Source organism: Eucalyptus grandis, chromosome 8 (assembly GCF_016545825.1).
Source record: "Eucalyptus grandis isolate ANBG69807.140 chromosome 8, ASM1654582v1, whole genome shotgun sequence".
NCBI classification, from domain to species: Eukaryota; Viridiplantae; Streptophyta; class Magnoliopsida; order Myrtales; family Myrtaceae; genus Eucalyptus; species Eucalyptus grandis.
This window is the reverse complement of record NC_052619.1, coordinates 40,810,986-40,831,074: the sequence shown is the minus strand read 5'-3', so window position 1 is coordinate 40,831,074 and position 20,089 is coordinate 40,810,986. Positions and strand designations below refer to the sequence as shown.

The 20,089-nt window shown below is 39.3% G+C and overlaps 1 protein-coding gene across 2 annotated transcripts; it reads left to right on the top strand.

Annotated features, from left to right (window-relative positions):
* Positions 1-539: 539 nt before the first annotated feature.
* LOC104414429 (pre-mRNA-processing factor 19 homolog 1) lies at positions 540-14,034 on the top strand. Of its 2 annotated transcripts, none has more exons than XM_039301185.1 (18): positions 540-753; positions 920-1,005; positions 1,792-1,863; positions 1,951-2,013; positions 2,129-2,215; positions 2,827-2,974; positions 3,067-3,179; positions 3,340-3,456; positions 5,891-5,986; positions 6,139-6,198; positions 7,367-7,441; positions 11,130-11,234; positions 11,772-11,888; positions 12,402-12,479; positions 12,558-12,654; positions 12,880-12,931; positions 13,435-13,505; positions 13,599-14,034. In XM_039301185.1, the coding sequence occupies exons 1-18, from the start codon at positions 741-743 to the stop codon at positions 13,712-13,714; spliced, it is 1,566 nt and encodes a 521-aa protein (XP_039157119.1). In that variant the 5' UTR covers positions 540-740; the 3' UTR covers positions 13,715-14,034. The 2 variants fall into 2 exon arrangements, with proteins under 2 accessions (XP_039157119.1, XP_039157118.1); XM_039301184.1 differs by having other exon boundaries at positions 541-753; positions 3,058-3,179.
* The last annotated feature ends 6,055 nt before the right edge of the window (positions 14,035-20,089 follow it).

Here is a 20,089-nt window from a genome sequence, read left to right as displayed (position 1 = left end):
TACATGTACTTAATGTTTTAATATAAATTATGATGATTACATTATAGTTTTCCCGTGTATTTATGTAAAATTTGAAGCCGTATAGATATTAAGTGATTGCAAAACAGGTTCAGTGCAAAGAGAGTAGACTCTAAACTGAATTGGAAAAATATAATAGGTTCCAAAATAGATATCGGTGCAAATATAGTAGGGTACATAGTCCTAAAAAGAGGAACTGATTATAACAGCGTATGGTACATGGTCCAAGTATAGAATCTACCCATCTTGGATATGATTACCCCTACTTGTAATGGCACAATACTGATACCCAGTATTTTCTCATCTCCTCGCCCCATTCTTTCTGTAGCTGGCGATGTAAAAGAGAGCAGTTGAAGGCGTTTCGTGAGAGACAGACAATCCAGTCAGCAACATCCGGGCTTAAATGGGCCGACTTAGCTTTTGGGCCTGAGTTAATTGGGCCTGCACGTCGCGGGCCCTCTTTCACGCACTCTTCCTCGTTCTCTCCCTTCTCCACTCACACACGCTCTCTCTCTTCCCCTCTTCTCCCTCCCTCTCTCCCTCCTCTTGCCGCTGCTCTCCAAAATCTTCCACCAAATCTCTTCTTCTTCAAAGACGCCGCAGCAGCAGCAGCAGCAGCAGCCCCAGCAGCCCTCGCTACGCACTCCCTCTCTCGCCCTCCCCCAAGCCGCGTGCGGCGGAAACCGAAGCCCTAGCTCTCGCTCCCTCTCCTCTCTCGCGAAATGAACTGTTCCAGTACGCCTCTCTCTCTCGCTCGCTCGCTCGCTCGCTCGCCGTGTCGAAGCATGTACCTCGTGTCGTGCCCCGCGTGCGCTTTTGCTCCGGTTGGGTTTCGGTGCTTGCCTTCTCAGGGGTTGATCTGAGTTCTTGATGGGTTTTTGCCTCTTTTCTGTGCTTGCAGTATCCGGCGAGGTGCCGGAGGAGCCCGTCGTCTCGACCAAGTCCGGCCACGTCTTCGAGAGGCGCCTAATCGAGCGATACGTTTCGGTCTGGGTCCCGCCTCTCTAGGGTTTATGCTCTTCGTTTCGTTCTGTTTCGTTTGTTCCATCTTTTTGTTGTTGCGGAGAGACGTGTGGATGTGAAGGGGAGAGGGAAAGATGAGCATTTGGGTAGGGTATAGTTTATTCGAGCTGTGAGGCGACATAAGCCTGCGACCTAGCAATCAGTAGTAGCTTGCTTTTTTCAGTTGTTGAATAAGTTCTTGGTGATGTGGAATTTCTGAGTGAATGGCCGTGCTTCTTGGCACTTCTTGATTGGTGAGGGTGCGGGGAAGAGAAGGAAATAACAAATCTTGGTTTTGTCGAACTTTCCCCCCTTAGTCTTTTTCTTCTGCTCTTTCCCTTGAATTGAAAAGAAAAACGGATGTAGGCAGAATTGAGCTAGGGGAACTGTAGAAGTGGTTTCTCTGATGGTTGTCTAGTTCCTTTGCATGTGCCATGGGAAACAGTGCACAGGTTAAGCTTTTAAGAGTAAGGTATGATAGTAGTTCCAGTCAAAATTAATTGGATTTATAAAATGTAAGATGAATGAGCTCTGCGTACTTGTATTAATATAAAGAAGGATTGTTCCTTTTTGTTCGGCGGATTTATCGTGTTACAATCCTTCATGAAAATGATAAGGACTCAGGCATCTTTTGACTATTTGACCTGTGTGAACGGTAATGTTTAGGGATTTATGCTTTGTTCTATATGATGTATATGGTCTTCACACCTAAAATTCTTACATGGATGTCTTCATGTGAGAATGATCAATTTTTCTTGTTCATTTGGGTAGGATTATGGAAAGTGCCCAGTTTCCGGGGAACCACTTACCATGGATGATGTCCTCCCTGTGAAAATGGGAAAGGTATTCTTGGCATTATTAGTTTGAATCCTTTATAAAGCTCTAGCACTTTCGTGGAAGTTTTCCTGATTCCCATTGCTTTTAATGCAGATAGTCAAGCCCAGACCTTTGCAGGCTGCCAGCATACCTGGGTTGCTCAGCATTTTCCAAAATGTAGCATATTGCTATTTTGCTATATCTGACTTCTTTTTTGGCATGCAGTGAATACTTAAAACTTCTTTTGACTAATGCTAGTGCATTTAACAGTCATCTGGTTTCTATCTAATAGGAATGGGACAGCTTGATGCTTTCCAACTTTGCACTGGAACAACAACTGCACACAGCTAGGCAAGAGCTAAGTCATGCATTGTACCAGGTATTGGGCAATGCAGTATCATGTCCTTTATGCCTTATTTAGGATCCAATGTTAAGTTATAAGGTGTCTTCTCTGAAGTCAGCATTGCCATATTATTTGGTCTCTATCATAAAAGCATGTATCATGTCGAAACCAGCTATTTGACTTCTAGTGCCAGTCATGGATTATTTTGAGAGTAGATCCATGGATGTGCTGTTCGTCAAACATAACTAGTTTTCATCAATGGTGTTATCATGATAGAAATTATAGAAGTATCAGAAAGATGCTGAGTGCCTTACCACAATTGACTATTTTATCTCGTTTGACATTTTCTGTTTCATGTTTTCACCTGAGAAATGTTATGGTTTCTTCAAGAATGTTGTACTTTAAAAAGTTCATTCATTTACCAGAGGACACTCATTAAAATTGATTAACAATTAAGGGACTTAATTGACAATTTACTCATTCAATTACATTTTCAATCATCAAAATTTCTTATTGTTTCAGGGTGATGTACGTTCTCTTGGATAAATTGTAGTTTTAACCCCTTCTCTCTACTTTATATTTTATATAGGTTAAAACCCATATGGAACTAATTTTATGGAATTATCCCTGCTTTGTCACTTTTGCAGCATGATGCTGCTTGCCGTGTTATTGCAAGACTTAAGAAGGAAAGGGATGAAGCCCGATCATTACTTGCACTGGCTGAAAGACAGATACCCATGACAGCATCTTCTGATATTGCAGTGAATGCTCCTGCCTTGAGCAATGGGAGAAAAGGTTCTTCCTTTTTATGTCTTGCTTAGCTTTTTGACATTTGATCGGTGATCAAGTAGTTACTTTCGCTTTCTTTCATGTCATAGCTTCTCTAGATGAAGAGCCAGGCTATGCCGGGAAGAAAATGCGACCTGGTATTTCTGCAAGCATCATTGCTGAGATAACGGATTGTAACTTAGCACTTTCTCAACAGCGTAAAAAGCGACAGGTACATTAGGATCTATTTTTTGGCCTTCTAATTTTACTTTTTATGCCATAATTTTGCCCTTTTGTCCTTTCGGTGGCAGCTTTTTATTTTCATTTTCACTTCTCAATCATGGCTAACAAGAATATGTTCTGAATCTATAACTGACCTTAAATGTTGTCAGATTCCCTCTACACTGGCACCTGTTGAGGATTTGGAGAGGTACACCCAACTTTCTAGTTATCCACTGCACAAAACTGGCAAACCAGGCATTACATCTCTTGATATTTGTCATTCCAAGGTATGATTCTAAATATTCCTCTTTCATCCAGAATGTATCAATGCTGATGTTGTAGCTTAAAATGCGTCCATTGTATGTGTGCTTCATGTGCTGATAATATAACGCATAGTTGTCAAACATATATTAGGATTTTGACCTTTCATCTTGTCTTCTTGTAGATTTAGTACCAAAGTTAGGCTAGTCATGTTGAGCATGTGATGGATGGACTGGTGAATAATGCTTGATTAGGGGTGAGTTTGGGAATGCCTTGTCGTTGAGAATTTGCATCGACAAAAGGGATCTTGACTTAAAGTGTATTTAGTGAAAGAAAATGCTTGGTCTTCAAGTGTAACACATCATAAAGCAACTTTTAAAATGAAAGATAATAAAGGGAGAGTGCAGATGCAGAGAAGCATGGACAGGCAACACATGCCAGGTTGGTTTGACTTGACATTGGGATTGCAATACCTATGCTAGATGCGGCTTGCCTAGGTTGCCTACAACCTTGTGATATGTCGTGCTTAGGGTTGACCTGATGAAAATCTTCTCACATGGGGTCACTAGCAATCCAGGCGAGGTGATGCTTGGGTTGCATGACCCATGCGAGATTGCAAGACCAAGTGGTGGTGGCGACTACTGCCACCTCTCTCTCTCTCTCTCTCATCATCTGGTGGCTTTCAAAGTGATGTTGGCGATCATGCCAAAGTGGTGACATTGAGGCATCAGACAGCTAACTTTTCCCTTCTTTGACAGCAAGCATGCTTGAGTTTTTAGCATAAAATTGAAAGTTATTGAGGGCAAGATAGGAGAATCCGAAACATACACTAATACTCATCTCTATTCCAAAAATGTTGAAAACCCAGTGACTTATTTATTTTATTTTATTTTTGGCCTGGGGGAAGGTTTTGGTACCTGCCTTGGCCTTTAGACTTTGCTGAGGCAGCTTTAGGCTTATAGAATTACAAAAGAAGTATTTGCCAGTATTAGAACTTCGAGCCAAGGTACTTTAGAGACTCAGAGTTGCTTTTAAAGCTTTATCAACACCTTAGTTGCTTTCGTTGTTCAGTGCAACTCAAAGCTTATAAAAATGCTCGATTACTTATAGATAGGAGTATACAAGTTGAAATGGTTCAGTCCAGGTTTCAATTTGAATTAATAGTGAGGTAATCCATTGGGTAGTGATTTTATAAATTAAAAGCAACCTAAATTGATGAAGCATCAAACTCAGATTGAACTAGAACCATGTTTTGTATTGTATGGCTTTTGATTTCAACCTTTTGGCTAGGAACAATGAATATGACATCTTGTTTTCTGGTTTGATAGATGAATGTGGAAAATGGAAAACAAAATAGATAAATGAAGCAGCCAATAACATAGAAACCAAAGATAGAGCATATAGGAAAAACTTTTGTTTCAAGCAATTTGTATCTTCAGATCATTTCAGAAGTTGTTCATCTGTAAATTAATGGATAGAGACCTTACACTTAGTTTTGATGATTCTGGTTTATCTCTCTTCTTGGAAAATTTCTTCCAGGAGTCATCGAATTTGTTACAAGAATAGCTCCAATCATGGGTTCAAAGTATATAGTAAGATTTCATTGTAGTCTAGGGTTTCAAGTCCCTGGCAGATCTTCTCTCTAGTTTTTATTGTTGTTAATCTGATCAATCTGCTAAGAGAGCACAGAGTAAAGCTGAAGCTTTGGTATGAATGCGGCTTTGATATAGGTGTGAGAGACAGAAAGAGATATGCAGTGTAAGAAATAATACTTGCTCACAAAATTGACCTTTGCTTTGAAAGATGAGAAACCACCACCATTAGGGTGGCTTATACTAAAATCCGAGCTGTCAATGGAAAAGTGAAAAGAAGTCATGTTGTTGTGTGCTGCAACAATAATTCTTTGGGTCTTAACAGGCTTTGGAAGTCTTGACATGTGAACAGAATCCAAAGATGTAAAACTGTTTGGTTCTGATAACCGAATTGGACACAACAGAAATTTTTTGATTTAGTTTGGTCTGTGTTTTCTGTACTGCGGCTTGTTAACTTAAAATTTTGAGGGCTGAATCTGTTCTTTTCTTGTTTCTTTGAGATGCATTATTGGTCTAGTATTGCAGTAGTGCTCCTCAATGAATTCAAGTCTTTTCTGAATAACGAAGAGTTTTTGGTGGAGTTGTTGAAATCCAATTTGATATGTATCTGTAAGCCTAACTTGAAGGCTTTTTTTTAGTTACAAGGGGAAAATCAGGTGTGATTTGGCAATTGTGTGACTTGAAAATGTGTCTGACTGGATGTAGTATGCTATAAAGGACCGCTGGGATCGTCTCTTATGTTGGCAATGCTGAATATTCCTCTCATGATACTTCAGCAATTTAATCAATGCACATATCATCTTGCTAATGACGTTCTTCCATGAAGTTATTTGCTTTCCATTAATTAAGCTTTTCTTCCTATGAACAGGATATCATTGCAACTGGTGGGATTGACACATCTGCTGTACTTTTTGATCGATCATCTGGACAGATCATGTCTACACTATCAGGGCACTCAAAGAAGGTTTTCCTCTTTCTTTTTCTTTTCTTTTTTTTTTTTTTGGGGGGGTCTGGGGAGGGTGGTTCTTTTTTTTTTTTTCCTGGTTGGGGGTGCGGGTATTTCTTCTTTTTCTTGTCATCAAATGACTCTTAGCTTGTTTGTGCATCTTATTCTAGGTTACTAGTGTGAATTTTGATGCCCAAGGTGATATGGTTTTAACTGGTTCTGCAGATAAGGTAAGTTGCTTTCAGAACCATCCTTTCGGATTTTCCTTTCTTCATGCATGTAATATCCACCAAGCTAGGGTTATATGCTAAACTAAAGAGCAGTTAGTAATGGTGTATGAGGAAGGAGATGAAATAAATGAAGGTATACTTGACTTTTAGGGCTTGCGCTTGGGCATTAAGTTGGAGACATGCTACAGTAATTGTGACATTGCTGTTTGATCAGCAGTAATACAGGTAGACATATGGGCTATTAATGCCAAGTGTGCTAGAGGAGAAAACAGATGGTGATACAAAGCTGTTTTTGGTCATTGTCTTGGATAGATTATATTATATTGATGCTTTAGGAAGCCAATACCTTATTTGCTCTTCTATTTGATTGTTTCATCAAAATACTGCTGCATCTTGCTTGTGAAGGACACATGCATTTTTTATTTTCTTGTTTGGAGACATGTGGATTGAGCAGTGGCCTTTTTGGGTAATTGGAGGTTGAAAATGCAGAGCAAGGAAAAGGTGCAAAAGTATTTTTGTTTGGGTCTGGATGAATCTTTAAAATGAATGACTTGACGATTTTCTTCCCTCAAATGCTGTGGTTATTGTGAAATGTTGGGTCAACTGCACAATAGAATAATTAGGAGCCAGGTATAGATGACACTTACTGTAAGCCCATGAAAGATCCTCTTGGCCGATTCTTTGAATAGGCTTGATAGAAATGGTTTTTCCTTGTTTTCTGGATGATTTGAATTGATTAGGTGATATTTATCCTGCTATTGGATTTATTGACCTCTAGGCTAGAATGTATGTTTTCCCCCTCAAGGGTGTCAGGAGATGTTAAAAATGTCTACCAGCTGGATTTTTTGGAACTCTTTTCTTGAAGAATCTTTTTCTTTTGTCCCTAATGCAACATGAACTTTTAGTGGTGTGTACTATTCATCTGACGTGCTAACCTACTGAGCATGTGAATCTTCTTTATGTAGAACTCTAGTCCCCCTTATATGACAAGGAAGGGAAAAAGAGAAGAAAATAAATAATTCTGGTGAATATTTCCATTTTGCATGTGGTCGGCTCTGTATATGCTGTTCTCTTCATTCTAACCATAATGATTGCAATAGTTTGTTGAAGTAGTTACTACTGTAATTTTGTCGTACTTTCTCTAGATGATTATGTGTTTGATCTGCAGACTGTGCGGATTTGGCAAGGTTCTGAAGATGGGAGCTATAACTGTCGGCATATATTGAAAGATCATACTGCTGAGGTACTCTTGGTGACCTTTTTTCTTAATTAAATACCTTCCTTTCAATTATGAAAAGGAAAAGTACATTCCATGTCATATCTGTCTTGGCAATAGTCATAAACATGCCTTCTCAACGGTTTATGCTGTATTCTTAGCTAAAACATGCTTCCTTGGTATAAACTTTATGTCTCTTGTTTGTATGAAATCCTTTTGGCTGTTTTTTTGCTTCATTTGGTATAGTCAACTATCTCAATGAGTTTTTACTGTTATCTGAAGCTTGGTTGTCATTCTCCTATTAGTATTGTTCAGTTATGTACTGAGTCAAAATAGCTTTAAATACAGTCATGAGGCTTAAAAACACAGGCAGTCTAGAGAAGCAACAGAATCTAGTCTTTTATTGGGAACTAAAGACATGATTTTGATGTGTAGTGATGGTAATTTCTTCATCATTTATGTGCAGTTTAACTGTGCAGCTTATTGTCTGCCAGCTTGCCTAAGAACATGGTGATTTATCTTGTGCATGGTCTGATATGGTGTTTTGATTTAAGTGGATGTCTTCTGGGAATATTTGTTAGGTTGATTAAGAATACCTGCAATATTAACTCTTTGTGCGACCACATGTTTCTGCCTCAATTATTAGGATGATGGTGTGAACACTGTTGAGCTGTATTGTAACCTTGGCTTAGATTCTTTGCTGCAGTCATCTGAGGATTAGATGTTCAACTGAATAGCTTGTTACACCCAGTAGATTTGATTTTAAACTGTGTTATCTAAGGTTTGTCATTTCCAGTGAGTAATTAGGTTTTTTAGTTGGGTATATTTTTAATATGTGCTGTTTTAATGCCATAATAAACCTAGCAGATAATGAAGGATCACCTAAGACACTTTCAATTTTGTGTTTCACATTATAGTGCTATAGAGTCGGAGGAATCTAGTAGAACTTAATCTAGGGTGATGGCTTGATGGGACTGGGGGCAATCTTATTCTTGTACCTTTTTTGGTGAAGAAGCCACCGACACATCTTACTTTCTAAATGTGTTTATTGGATGGGTTTCATCATTCTTTTCAGGAAAATAGATCATTAAAATAAGGTTTAAACTATGAATTTCTTGATCTTGGAAGTAAATTTGGTACTGGTGGGTGTGCTGCGAGCTCTGGAGTTCTCGAGGGAAATTTTTTTTGAATTGTTCTAAGCCTAATTATGACTGTTATTTTCAAGTGGTAGAATGATTTTATTCCTGAGGTGGTTGTGCATTTGAATAAAAAGACTTACAAAAAACGAATGGCATAATAATGAGTGGATTTGAGAGTCTTTGAATGGTTCTCCTGCCACAATTTTTGGGGCATAATGAAGCCGTCTTCTGTCCATTTGTAAGTTTGGTATTGATTTCCAGTATACTACATCCATCTGTTAAAATGAGAGGATTTGGGAGTCTTTGAATGGTTTTCTTGCCACAAATTTTGGGGCATAATGAAGCCGTCTTCTGTCCATTCGTAAGCTTGGTATTGATTTCCATTATACTGCATCCATCGTTTGCGTGCGCGTGTGTGCATGCGTATTTGTTTCCTGGAAAAGAGCTGGACAGTTCAGCAGCTTGGAAGTTTAGAGGGAAAATAGGTAAAAGGTTTCTAAGAAATAAAATCAATGAATAAGAACATTAGCTTAATTCTATGAGGTGGATTGACAATGTACTACATAGAAGTGAAATCAATTAATAAGAACATTAGCTTAATTCTATGAGGTGGATTGGCAAATTACTGCATAGAAGTGCTTTTCTCATCTGCTGAGTGAAATGTATTAGGTCTTACTATTTGAATTGATCAACTTCATATATTTAATTTCTGCCATAATGAGGTCATGGGCAGACACCAGGTAGGGATTCTTTGGAGGCTGGTACATGCCTCACCGCCTGAATTGCGTTTCTCCTGCTCACAGTTTACCTATAAAAAATAACCCTGTAGTATGTTTCACAATAGGTATGTCCTCAGAGCTTTATCCCAGGAAAAGCACTCGCAGTATGTTATGCCCGTTGGAAGACTCTTGAAGGGCCTGTGAAGGGCTTAGGAAAGAAAAATTCCTGGTCTTTTTGGCTACTTTTATGATCTAGTTTAACCAACACCTGTTCTCCCTTATTCTAATGACTGAAGAACGGGGACAATCAAACTTTCATGACCCTATTCTAAGGACAAGGCAATATATGATCCTGACAATAGTGAAAAACTGAAGTGATGAGGTGTTTGGGTTGTCTATAGTTGACATTAGGTATTGGTTTGGGTTAGTAATGGATCTTCTTTCTTCATGCTAGGTTAATAAAAGGGTAAAAAAAGAAATGAATAGTCAGAACTATTCATTTGTAAGTACTTTATGACCTGATATGATATGGTGCTTCTGTACATATGTGGTGTTCGTACTTCTTATAAGTGTTTGGCCTGATTGTTTAAACTCAAAGGATAGTTTAAAATTTGTAAAACTATTCTGAACCAAGATTTTCAGTGGTTCAAGTTATGTTCTTGTTTTGGTTTTGCTCAAAACTTTGAGCTTTGATGAGATAGTCCATTCCTTCATGAAGCATTGCAAAGCCAAGGAACGTTGTCCTTACGCACATAATTGAACCTTTCTCCCTTAAATGAATAAACCAAACCCAAGAGGAGATATATTATTACAAGCCTGCCCTCTTGCATTGTGATACCAAGCACCTCATTGGCTGCTAATGAAGTGGCCTTCAAAAGTAATTGATAATGCTCTCCTACATAGGAAAACAACTACTCATCAGATAATCTACTTCGCATTATTCTTTCAATGGGATTGGTACTTCTTTGGATTGGGACAATATCTTCTCAGCTTGGAATGAATTATGCTAACTTCTTGACAACTGCAATTTTTTGTGATTCAGTAAAAAATGTGCCATGCCTTCTGAATTAGAGCTCTGTTACAAGACTCATAATTGGACTGCAAATCTGTACTGGATAATGAATATCCATGTTTCTGTAAATGTCATATGTGTTCTTTGGATGATAATTCTTGTGAAGACTGTAATAACTAAATTAAGCGATGATGCATTTTGAGCAACTTTGTTTTATGCATATGTGTCTTTTATTAATATGAACATAAGTTGAACTGCAAACTATGTTTTACTCTTTTCTGCAATGATACGTGTGATCTTCTTCCTGCCCTTTTCCAACATCCTCTTCCTTCAAACTTCTGATTCTGGTGGTGAAAATCGTGTATCAGCATCAGAATGGTTGTAGGTCTGATGCTGTGTCGTATGATGCTTGATTTACTATAATGTTGGTTTGCTTTTCAAATTGGCTTATCTTAATGTTGCTTCATTTGAGCTAATATTAAAGAAGTAATTCTTGATTGGAGAAGCGGCTTTTTTTATTTTTCTGATATCCTCTGGGGATGGAACTATCTAATTATGTTGCTGGCATCATGTAGTTAATAGCGATCAACTTAAAATTACTGCAAGATTTGACTGTGGATGCTAGTGGGATGCTGATATGGTGTCTGATGATAGTCATAATTACTGAGAAAATCCTGGGGATATCATAAGCAACTATCAAAAGAAACTTTCTGGAATAAGAATTTTTTTACCCTAGATTGCGCAACTTTGTCCTAAACAATTTTGCTTGAAAAATTCATTGGCAGATTATTATGGCATATCCCCTATTTGTGATTGATGTGTGATGTAATTATTCATCTTTTCAGGTGCAAGCAATCACCGTTCATGCTACAAATAACTACTTTGCAACAGCATCTCTCGATAATACATGGTGCTTTTATGAGTTTTCAACTGGTTTATGTCTTACTCAGGTCTCAAACTCTCTCTCTCTCTCTCTCTGTGAGGGTGCACGCGTGGAATTTTACACATACATTGATGCAAAACTTGTATCAGTTGTGTATTATGTGTAATGGATGTTCAGGCAAAAAAACAATTATATATGATGATTGATCAGAAAAAGTGCCAGGCTCCTACAAAAACTGCATTAGCTTTGCACTTACAGTGCTTTTGCAACTCATATATACATATTAACACATATGTTATAGTTAAAGAAAAGCTGATGACGTATGGTGACTAAGTTTATGATGCAATTTACTTTGAAAGAATGTTCCTTGTTTAAATACTCTAAGAACAACTTTCCTCGACTTTTGAAATTCATTATCTGAGTAAATATGATATTCTGAGAACATCACCTAAAGCATTAACACAGTTGTACGGTTGCTGCAGTTTTTTTTTGAGGTCATAATGCTGAGGTGCTTTTGATTATGAATGGTTGAGGTTGTCTACTCTCATTCGTCAAAAGATATTCTAAGATCATTCTTCCTTGCTTTTTCTCCATCATTCTGCAGGTTGAAGGCGCTTCAGGATCTGAGGGTTATACATCTGCAGCTTTCCATCCCGATGGTCTTATCCTGGGTACTGGCACCTCGAATGCCGATGTTAAAATATGGGATGTAAAAACACAGGTACTATATTCACAATCTTTCTGAGATTGAAAGGGAATGTTATTGCTTTGGCTGGGTCCACAATTGTTTCCCCGTTTGAATGTGCATTTTCACCACAGTTGTTTCTTAGTCTTTATACTTCCATGTAGTATAGAATATGATACATCAATCTTGCATCCCACCCTGACGATTTGCATGTGCAGTATTCCCTTCTATTTTCAGCTTTTGTTTGTCATGCTTAGTTTAGTGACTATATGCCAATTTGGCATGCTGTTAGAAAAAGAAAGTTGTAAGTGGCAGAACTCCATATGTCATGATTTGACAGGCATCCTCATTTTTCTATTCACTGGAATGTCCCAGTTAATTTATTTGATCATGATATAGCTCAACAATCTTGCTAAATCATTTTGAGATAAGTCAGTCACTTCCACAATTCTGCCAGCTGTCATTTTATTCTTGCACATTTTTGGTTCCTCTTCCTGTCCATTTTAGGTTGGCAACATGCTGTTGTAACTGTTTCTCATTTTGAAACAGGCGAATGTTACGACATTTTCTGGCCATACTGGGGCAATTACTGCCATATCTTTCTCTGAGAATGGATACTTCCTTGCGGTACATGTTCCTCTGACCTTTCTTCTATTATCAATATAGATTTAGACATGCCATCTGACTTAGATATTTATTTCATAGACTGCAGCTCAGGATGGGGTTAAGCTGTGGGATCTGCGGAAGTTGAAGAACTTTCGCACGTTTTCGGCATATGACAAAGACACCGGGACAAATTCTGGTATGACATCCTCTTAGACCTGCTTGTTGTAGCGAGAGTAGATCTGGGTGACAGTGAGCAGTAAATGCCTCCCTGTTTGCTTGAACTTGTTCTGGATAGTGAACTTTTTCTGTAGAACTCCCTCAAAGAAGATTGTTCTATTGTCTCATTTCAATGAAGATTATTCAGTCTGTGAATTATCAGTGCAAAGAGTAACTATGACAGAGTCTCTCTCCTATTTTGCAGTTGAATTTGATCATAGTGGATGTTATCTTGGACTTGCCGGCTCAGATATAAGGTGAGTTTCTATATGCTAGATTTTGTACTGGACTTGTGAGAATAATAAGGTAATATAGGATTGTGTTTGTTTACAGAATATTTACCTGTTCTTTATTTTCATCGTGTTTGGTAGTTTCCCTTTCTTTCAATTTCTCTGATAGCTGAACTATATTTTCTATGAAAGTGGAAAACAATGTCTTTTTGATGATTTGCTTATGGAAAAGTTACATGAAATGCTTTGTCAGAAAGGTGGGAAATTCAAAACTGTGATTTCTCTTGAAACTTTTCTACTTTCATGAAAGTTCAGAATTTTCTCTGCGGAGGACCATAACTCTATGCATCAATTGGAGGATTATTTTACCTCTTACATATTCGAGATTAAGTGACTTTGTGTTCTTGTATTCTTCTGTCCATTGAAAATGCATGTCTAGAATCAGGACCTGTTTTTTCCTGACTTCCCTCCTCTTTCGTTTAGTAGTGCCAGCTATTTTGAGAAATAAATTAAATTTTGTGATTTGCCAGAGTATACCAAGTTGCCAGTGTAAAATCAGAGTGGAATTGTGTCAAGACTTTCCCTGATCTATCTGGGACAGGTCATCTCTCCCCCTCCTCTCCTCCTCTCTCTTCTTTAAAATCTTGCCTGTCTATAAATGTGGCCCCCACTGATATTCTGGTCACGATTGCAGGTAAAGTGACATGCGTTAAGTTCGGTCCGGATTCAAAATACATTGCTGTCGGATCGATGGATCACAATTTGCGAATCTTTGGATTGCCTTCGGAGGATGGTGCTATGGAATCATGAAGTGTTGGGATCGCATCTAGCAGGTAGGATCAGCTTTTGTGAGAGCAAAGTAGAGTTTAAGTTTCGTTGTGCTTGGACCAGAAAACTCACATGCTTAGAGTTTAAGCTTTGTGCCAGCTGAATCAGAGTATGAAACATCCTGTACTGCTGCAGTGAACGATTAGCGGCCCTTTGTCTAACATGATTACGATTCTTTGTTTTTCTTTTCGAATTTTGCCTTCTTGAGCACTAAGTCGTGTATACTATTGTTGTACAAGATTTTGGGACTGACCCATTCTCTACTCTCACATGGCATGAGAAAAATACTTATTGGCAGCTAAGCATAGCGTAGTCTCTCCCAATTAAAGGCACTGGTGATATTGCCATTTCCTAATTGAATAGTCGAATCACGAAGTCCACATACGAAGACAGCTGCATCGCACGTGATGCGAAAGGTTTAAAGCCTGGATGACCTCCTTTTACCACAAGGTCCATAGAACAGTTTTAGATTCATGGTGATCGTTTTCGACCTCATCAGTTTTACCTCAGTTCTGTTCCTCTGTTAGATACTTTCCCAAAATTCCTTACTGTAGTTACGGGTCTCTTTTCTATCATTTGGCCTTTCTGATTGTATTGCCAATTCTAAGTGGAATTCCCTCTGGGCGATACGAGAATTGGTCATGTATTTGAGGGATCGAATCTGCCCCCTAGTCAAGAACAGTAATTCCACACAAGCATGCGTCCATTTCTTAACTGCACTTCTTCTGCGAGAGGCACCATAGCTTAGTAATTCACTTAGTATAAGCTATACGTGCATTCCACGAGGATTGGGACGACACCATTCGACTTGTAATTGAAAATGTCATCCTACATACATTTCGAGGCCTTTCATCTGCGCTCGCGTGGTGATTTTAGGCTTGGCTTCTCCTGCCTGTTTCAAGGCTTAATCGAACTCAAAAAATTGCGAGCGAAGGATATCCAGTTTAAGGCAACGAACCAAATCAAGTCTTGCCTGTTTCTAGACGGGTAGCATGTGAGGGAACCGCTCCTGATGAAATCATTCATGGAAAACTGGAAAAGCAATGAGTCAATAATTTATTTTCGATGAGCTCGTTCAGGGAGAGAGAGGATCTCTTCGTGATGGCGAGGAAAACATCGATCAGAGTTTGGCGGAACAGGAGGTGATTTAAATTAAGGTCCGAAAATGATTTGGTTGGTTGGTAATCATCTTTCCCCCCTGTCCATGAGTTCAGGGGACATGCACGTCTCTTCAATTTGCAGATAGTGATTGAGCACGGATATTTAAATCAGCCACAGACTAATTGATTCTTTTCGAAAGGGACATACATTGACACCAAAAGATGTCCACGTTGTTGATCGATATCTCAGTCGGCAAAAACTGAGTGAGAAGCAATGGAGATAAGATTTGCCAAGCTGTCGAAATTTTTCAGTCATCGAAGTCAATTATTTGACAAGAAAACTAGCAATTAGTCGACAAGAAAACTGTTCTAGCTAACAGGGAATATAGGTGAATAATAACCTAGTCTTGGAGTGAATTTTTTACAAATGATGATCAAGTTAACTAATAAAAAGCCACGTTGTAACCATCAACGAAGTGAAGATGGAATTACCGCCAAGCAATGTAGCTGATAAAGTCAAATACAATAGATGGAAATTGATATGGTGCCAACTATTAGAGAGATAATAATCAAAACAATTGATTTGGATATAATTATCAAAGAAGTAATAATCAAGTATTGGAACCGACAAACTTAGGTGTAGTGTTGAGCGAGATAATCGTTGGTGGAAGGAGCACAACTCATGAATAGTGGAATCTACGATCCTAGACATGTGAATAAGAATTGTTGAATTGAATGAAGCATATTGAACTAGCATTACTTCTTATTAACCATTTGTTAATTGTAGATTATACATATAAATTCTTCGATTATAGTTTGTACAACTCCAAATCTATTAAAGAATAGAAGTTATTCAAATTTATCTTCCTATTTATTTGTACAGTTATCTTTATATGGTCAGCAATGATTGTTTCCAGGTCCAAGACCTTTGATTTTCTAATCTCTTATATTTCTTGTCCAAGAATTAACAAAAGACCCTTCACAACCTTTTCTCTCCAGGTGATTCATCAAGCACGAATCGTGTGGATTAGGATTGTGCTTGAGCACAAGACGTCACATTTGGATATTTTAGATTGTGAATGTACGTTATTGCCCTTCCATGTCAAGGTGCGTTACCTTGTCTTGCGAAGGATATTATGGGAAATGCACAAAGACAAACGGTACCAATTTCTAGGGTTTCGTGGAATTCAGGAAAGTTGGGAATTTGCCCATTTGAATTTGCAATCCTCACTCCCGCGCGCTCTCTCTCTCTCTCTCCCTTCCGTCCGCCTTGCTCCACCGCCCAGCTGCCGGACTCCGCCGCGCGACCGCCGCGCCCACGCCGGCGAGCCACCCCCTCCGCCCGGCTCCGGCGACGGCCTTGGGAGCTCCCGAGAAAGCCACAGCTACGGCCACTCCCGACCCAATCGACCTCATCCGAGATCCCCCGAGTAAAAGAGCTTCTTCGACTTTGGATTATTATTGTTGCGCTAACTCTTGCCGAACGCTTGCTTGTAATGAGCCTAGAAACTGATCTTCCGCTGAAAACCTGCCAATGCGCAGGCGGTTTGTCGAAACAAATGGGGGAGTTTTTCAATGCGGATATCATCATCGACATACTCCTGAGGCTACGGGTCGAATCACATCTGCAAAGGCTCAAGGCAGGGGATTTGATTCCTAGCCAGAGAATCTTCACAGGCAGCGGCCACGGACCGCTCGATGGCGGTGAGGGTCGCGTGGTGGTACCTCATAGGATCATACCTTTCCAGGAGCCCGTGTGGTGGGGTCTGCGATGGCTTGGTACGTTTAATTGTCCCCAGCAATTTTCTCATATACAACCCAACCACCAAGGAGCGTATTGAGTTGCCTGGTTCTGATTTTGGTGATCAAAATGAGTGATTCGGTGGAGTCAGATGTGAGTTATTCCGTGGATTTGGATATGACTGTCAGTCTGATGACTACAAAATAGTGGAGGGCGTTGCTAGTGTTAGTGATGAAAATTGGGAGGTGGCAATATTTTTGCTCATGTCTGGTTCTTGGAGAAGGATAAAAGGCCAGCTCCAGGAAGAGGTACAAAGTCCTGTTGAATTTTCTGGCCAAAGAGTTTATTGGGAAAGGGGTCTTACACCGGTGTGTCCGTGGCTGGAGCATAAACAACAAGTGGGAAGCTGCAGGTGCTTCCGGTCCTTGAAGTCGATGACGACATAGTTCCCCTGGGACTTGGGATTCACGGGGTGAATCTGTTTGTGAATCTGTTTATATACAACAGCGCCCATGATTTCCACATCGAGGCATGGACAACAGAGGAGCACGGGAGAGGAGCATCGTGGACAAAAGCGTTCAGTGTTGATTGCAGTGTCTTCATAAATTGGAATACCCCTAGGAAGAACCCCTCGCCTATGGAAAAATTGTTTTCTGGATAACTATGAAGCGGATGACTCTGTTTAATCCGGAGGATAATACTTGCAAGGCTTATCCCATAGGGATGGACTGGCTTATTGACTTTGCTATCTATTTAGAAACTCTTTTTCTACCTATCTTGACTGTGAGCCATCAAGAATTCAGAGTCTTTTAAGAGCCGTTCTGGTGCATATGGTTTTACTGTTTTCTTTCTAGTCTAGAGCCTTTAATGTAGTATTTCTGATCATAACTTGTTATCTATTTCACTCCCACATGCAATGGAACTGATTATTCTCTCTATTTCTATTTCATTATTAAGCTTTTCCTTCACATGCCTTAGGCCCACAAATTGCCAAGAGCCATATTTTGGTCCCTGCCCAATTTAACTATCTCCTTGCTTTGGTAAACTTAAGCAGGGAAAATCACACCCCCCTTCCCTCTTCCAAAAAAAAAAAAAAAAAAACACAAAAACAAAAGCCTTCGTATCGGGAGATCAAGTTCACTCTTGCGTTCCTATAACTTCTGATTTGCCACTTCTTGAGCCTACGATACTCCATGATGCAACTAGGTTTGACTGATTAACTTGAAGCTGACTCTCAATTTATAAAGATTCAGCATTGAACTGGATGCTACTATTAGTTGTTGTTGCGGTTGCAATAGTTGATCAACGAGGGGAACAAGGTGTAGCTTCTTCAAGGCCCCGGGGGGTGGGGCACAGCGGGGGAGGAGTGTAGTGATGCTCAGAGACACATTAGATGTACTTAAGATTAGTATAAGAATAAGAAATCTGTCACCTTGATTCCCGTGTCTGGCAACAAATCCTCATAGAAGAACTGTGGATGCCACTACAACAGCAAATTAGAACAGTCTACTGAGGTTTCAAGAACTTATTCAACTAGAGGATTTTGAGATCTTGATAATGCTGAATTCAGACCTTCAGATCCTGAGGAAACCAGGATGCTAAAGAGCCAAACAGTTACCAAACATAATTCTGTTCTTTTGTCCTCCTTTTTACTTTGATTAGTGGGATCAACGATACAATATTCAATACCATTGTTTAAGCAAAAAGAAAGTATGATATTTCTTCCATGAAGATTTCCATATCCAGCTACCTCTGCAAATGGAAAATTCAAGTTGCGTGATGAACAAAGGCACTCACCAGTTGGTTGACACAATCTCTTTTGCCCTTATAAGGTTTTGAACACGAATGTTTGGTTTGTCCCATGCAAGTGAACAGGGAATTGTTACTAACAATAGGCTTTGAATCAAGAAAGAAGACTAAAATAACTCAATCAAGACTGAACAGAAGATGATTACAAATACAATGACAACAAAATCAAGAATGTTATGGATTACTGGACATTTCCATTTTGCTATAGGTTTTAAGGGGCATTCTAGCATGACACCAAGCACTGCCCCTTGTGTGTTGCCAACAATCCAGGTGCATAAGACACCAGCGCCATCACTTGCCATTACTTGCAAGAAGATGGAGTAAAACAAAAGGTTTTGTGTAGCGACTCTCATATAGAAAGCTCTTAAATTTCCCTTCTATCCTTCTGTTCAAGGGAAATCCATGACTAGAATCAGGACTTGTTTAGAATTCTGACTTTCCTCTTCTTCTGATTAAGTAGTGCCAGCTTTTTTGGGAATAACCTTAATTTTGTGCTTTGCCAGAGCCTATCAAATTACCAGTGTAAAATCAGAGTGGATTTGTATTGAGACTTTCCCTCATCAATCTGGGACATGTCATCCCTCCTCCTCCTCCTCCTCCTCTCCTCCTTTTTTCTTCTTTGAAATCTTGCATGTCTCTAAACGTGGCCCCTGCCAATATTCTTCTTTTGATTGCAGGTAAAGTGAGGTGCGTTAAGTTCAGTCCAGATTCAAAATACATTGCGGTCGGATCAATGAATCACAATTTGCGAATCTTTGGCTTGCCTTCAGAGGACATTGCTACAGTAATTGTGGCATTGATGTTTGGTCAGCAATAATACAGGTAGGAATATGGGCTATTAATGCCAAGTGTGCTAGAGGAGAAATGGATTGTGATAGAAAGCTGTCTTTGGTCATAGTCCCGGAGACATTATATTATATTGATGCTTTATGAAGCCGAAACCTTATTTGCTCTTCTATTTGATTGTTTCATCAAAAGACTGCTGTATCTTGCTTGTGGAGGACATGTGCATCTTTTATTTTCTTGTTTGGAGACACGTAGATCGAGCAGTGGCCTTTTTGGGTAATTGGAGGTTGACAATGCAGAGCAAGGAAAAAGTGCCAAAGAATTTTTAGTTGGGTATGGATGAATCTTTAAAATGAATGACTTGACGATAATCTTCCCCAAAATGCTGTGGTTATCACGAAATGTTTTGGGTCAATTGCGCGATACAATAATTAGCAGCCTGGTATAGATACCACTTGTTATATGCCCATGCTCTTGCCTGATTCTTTGAATAGGTTTGATAGATATGGTTTTTTCTTGTTTTCTGGATGATTTGAATTGATCGGGCATTATGCATCCTGCTATCGGATTTATCGATCTACAGGCCAGAATGTGTGTTTTCCTCCTTAAGGGTGTAAGGAGATGTTAAAAATGTCTGGCAGCTGGATTTTTTGAAACTCTATCCTTGCAGAATCCATTTCTTTGTGTCCCTGGCAGCTGGATTTTTTGAAACTCTTTCCTTGCAGAATCTATTTCTGTGTTGCTAGTACAACATGAACTTTTGGTGGCATGTACTATTCATCTGACGTGCTAAGCTACTGAACATGTGAATCTTTTGAGAACTCCACAGTTCTTTGCTCTAGTCCCCCTTATGACAGGGAAGGGGAAAAGAGAAGAAAATAAATAATTCTGGTGAATATTTCCATTTTGCATGTGGTTGGC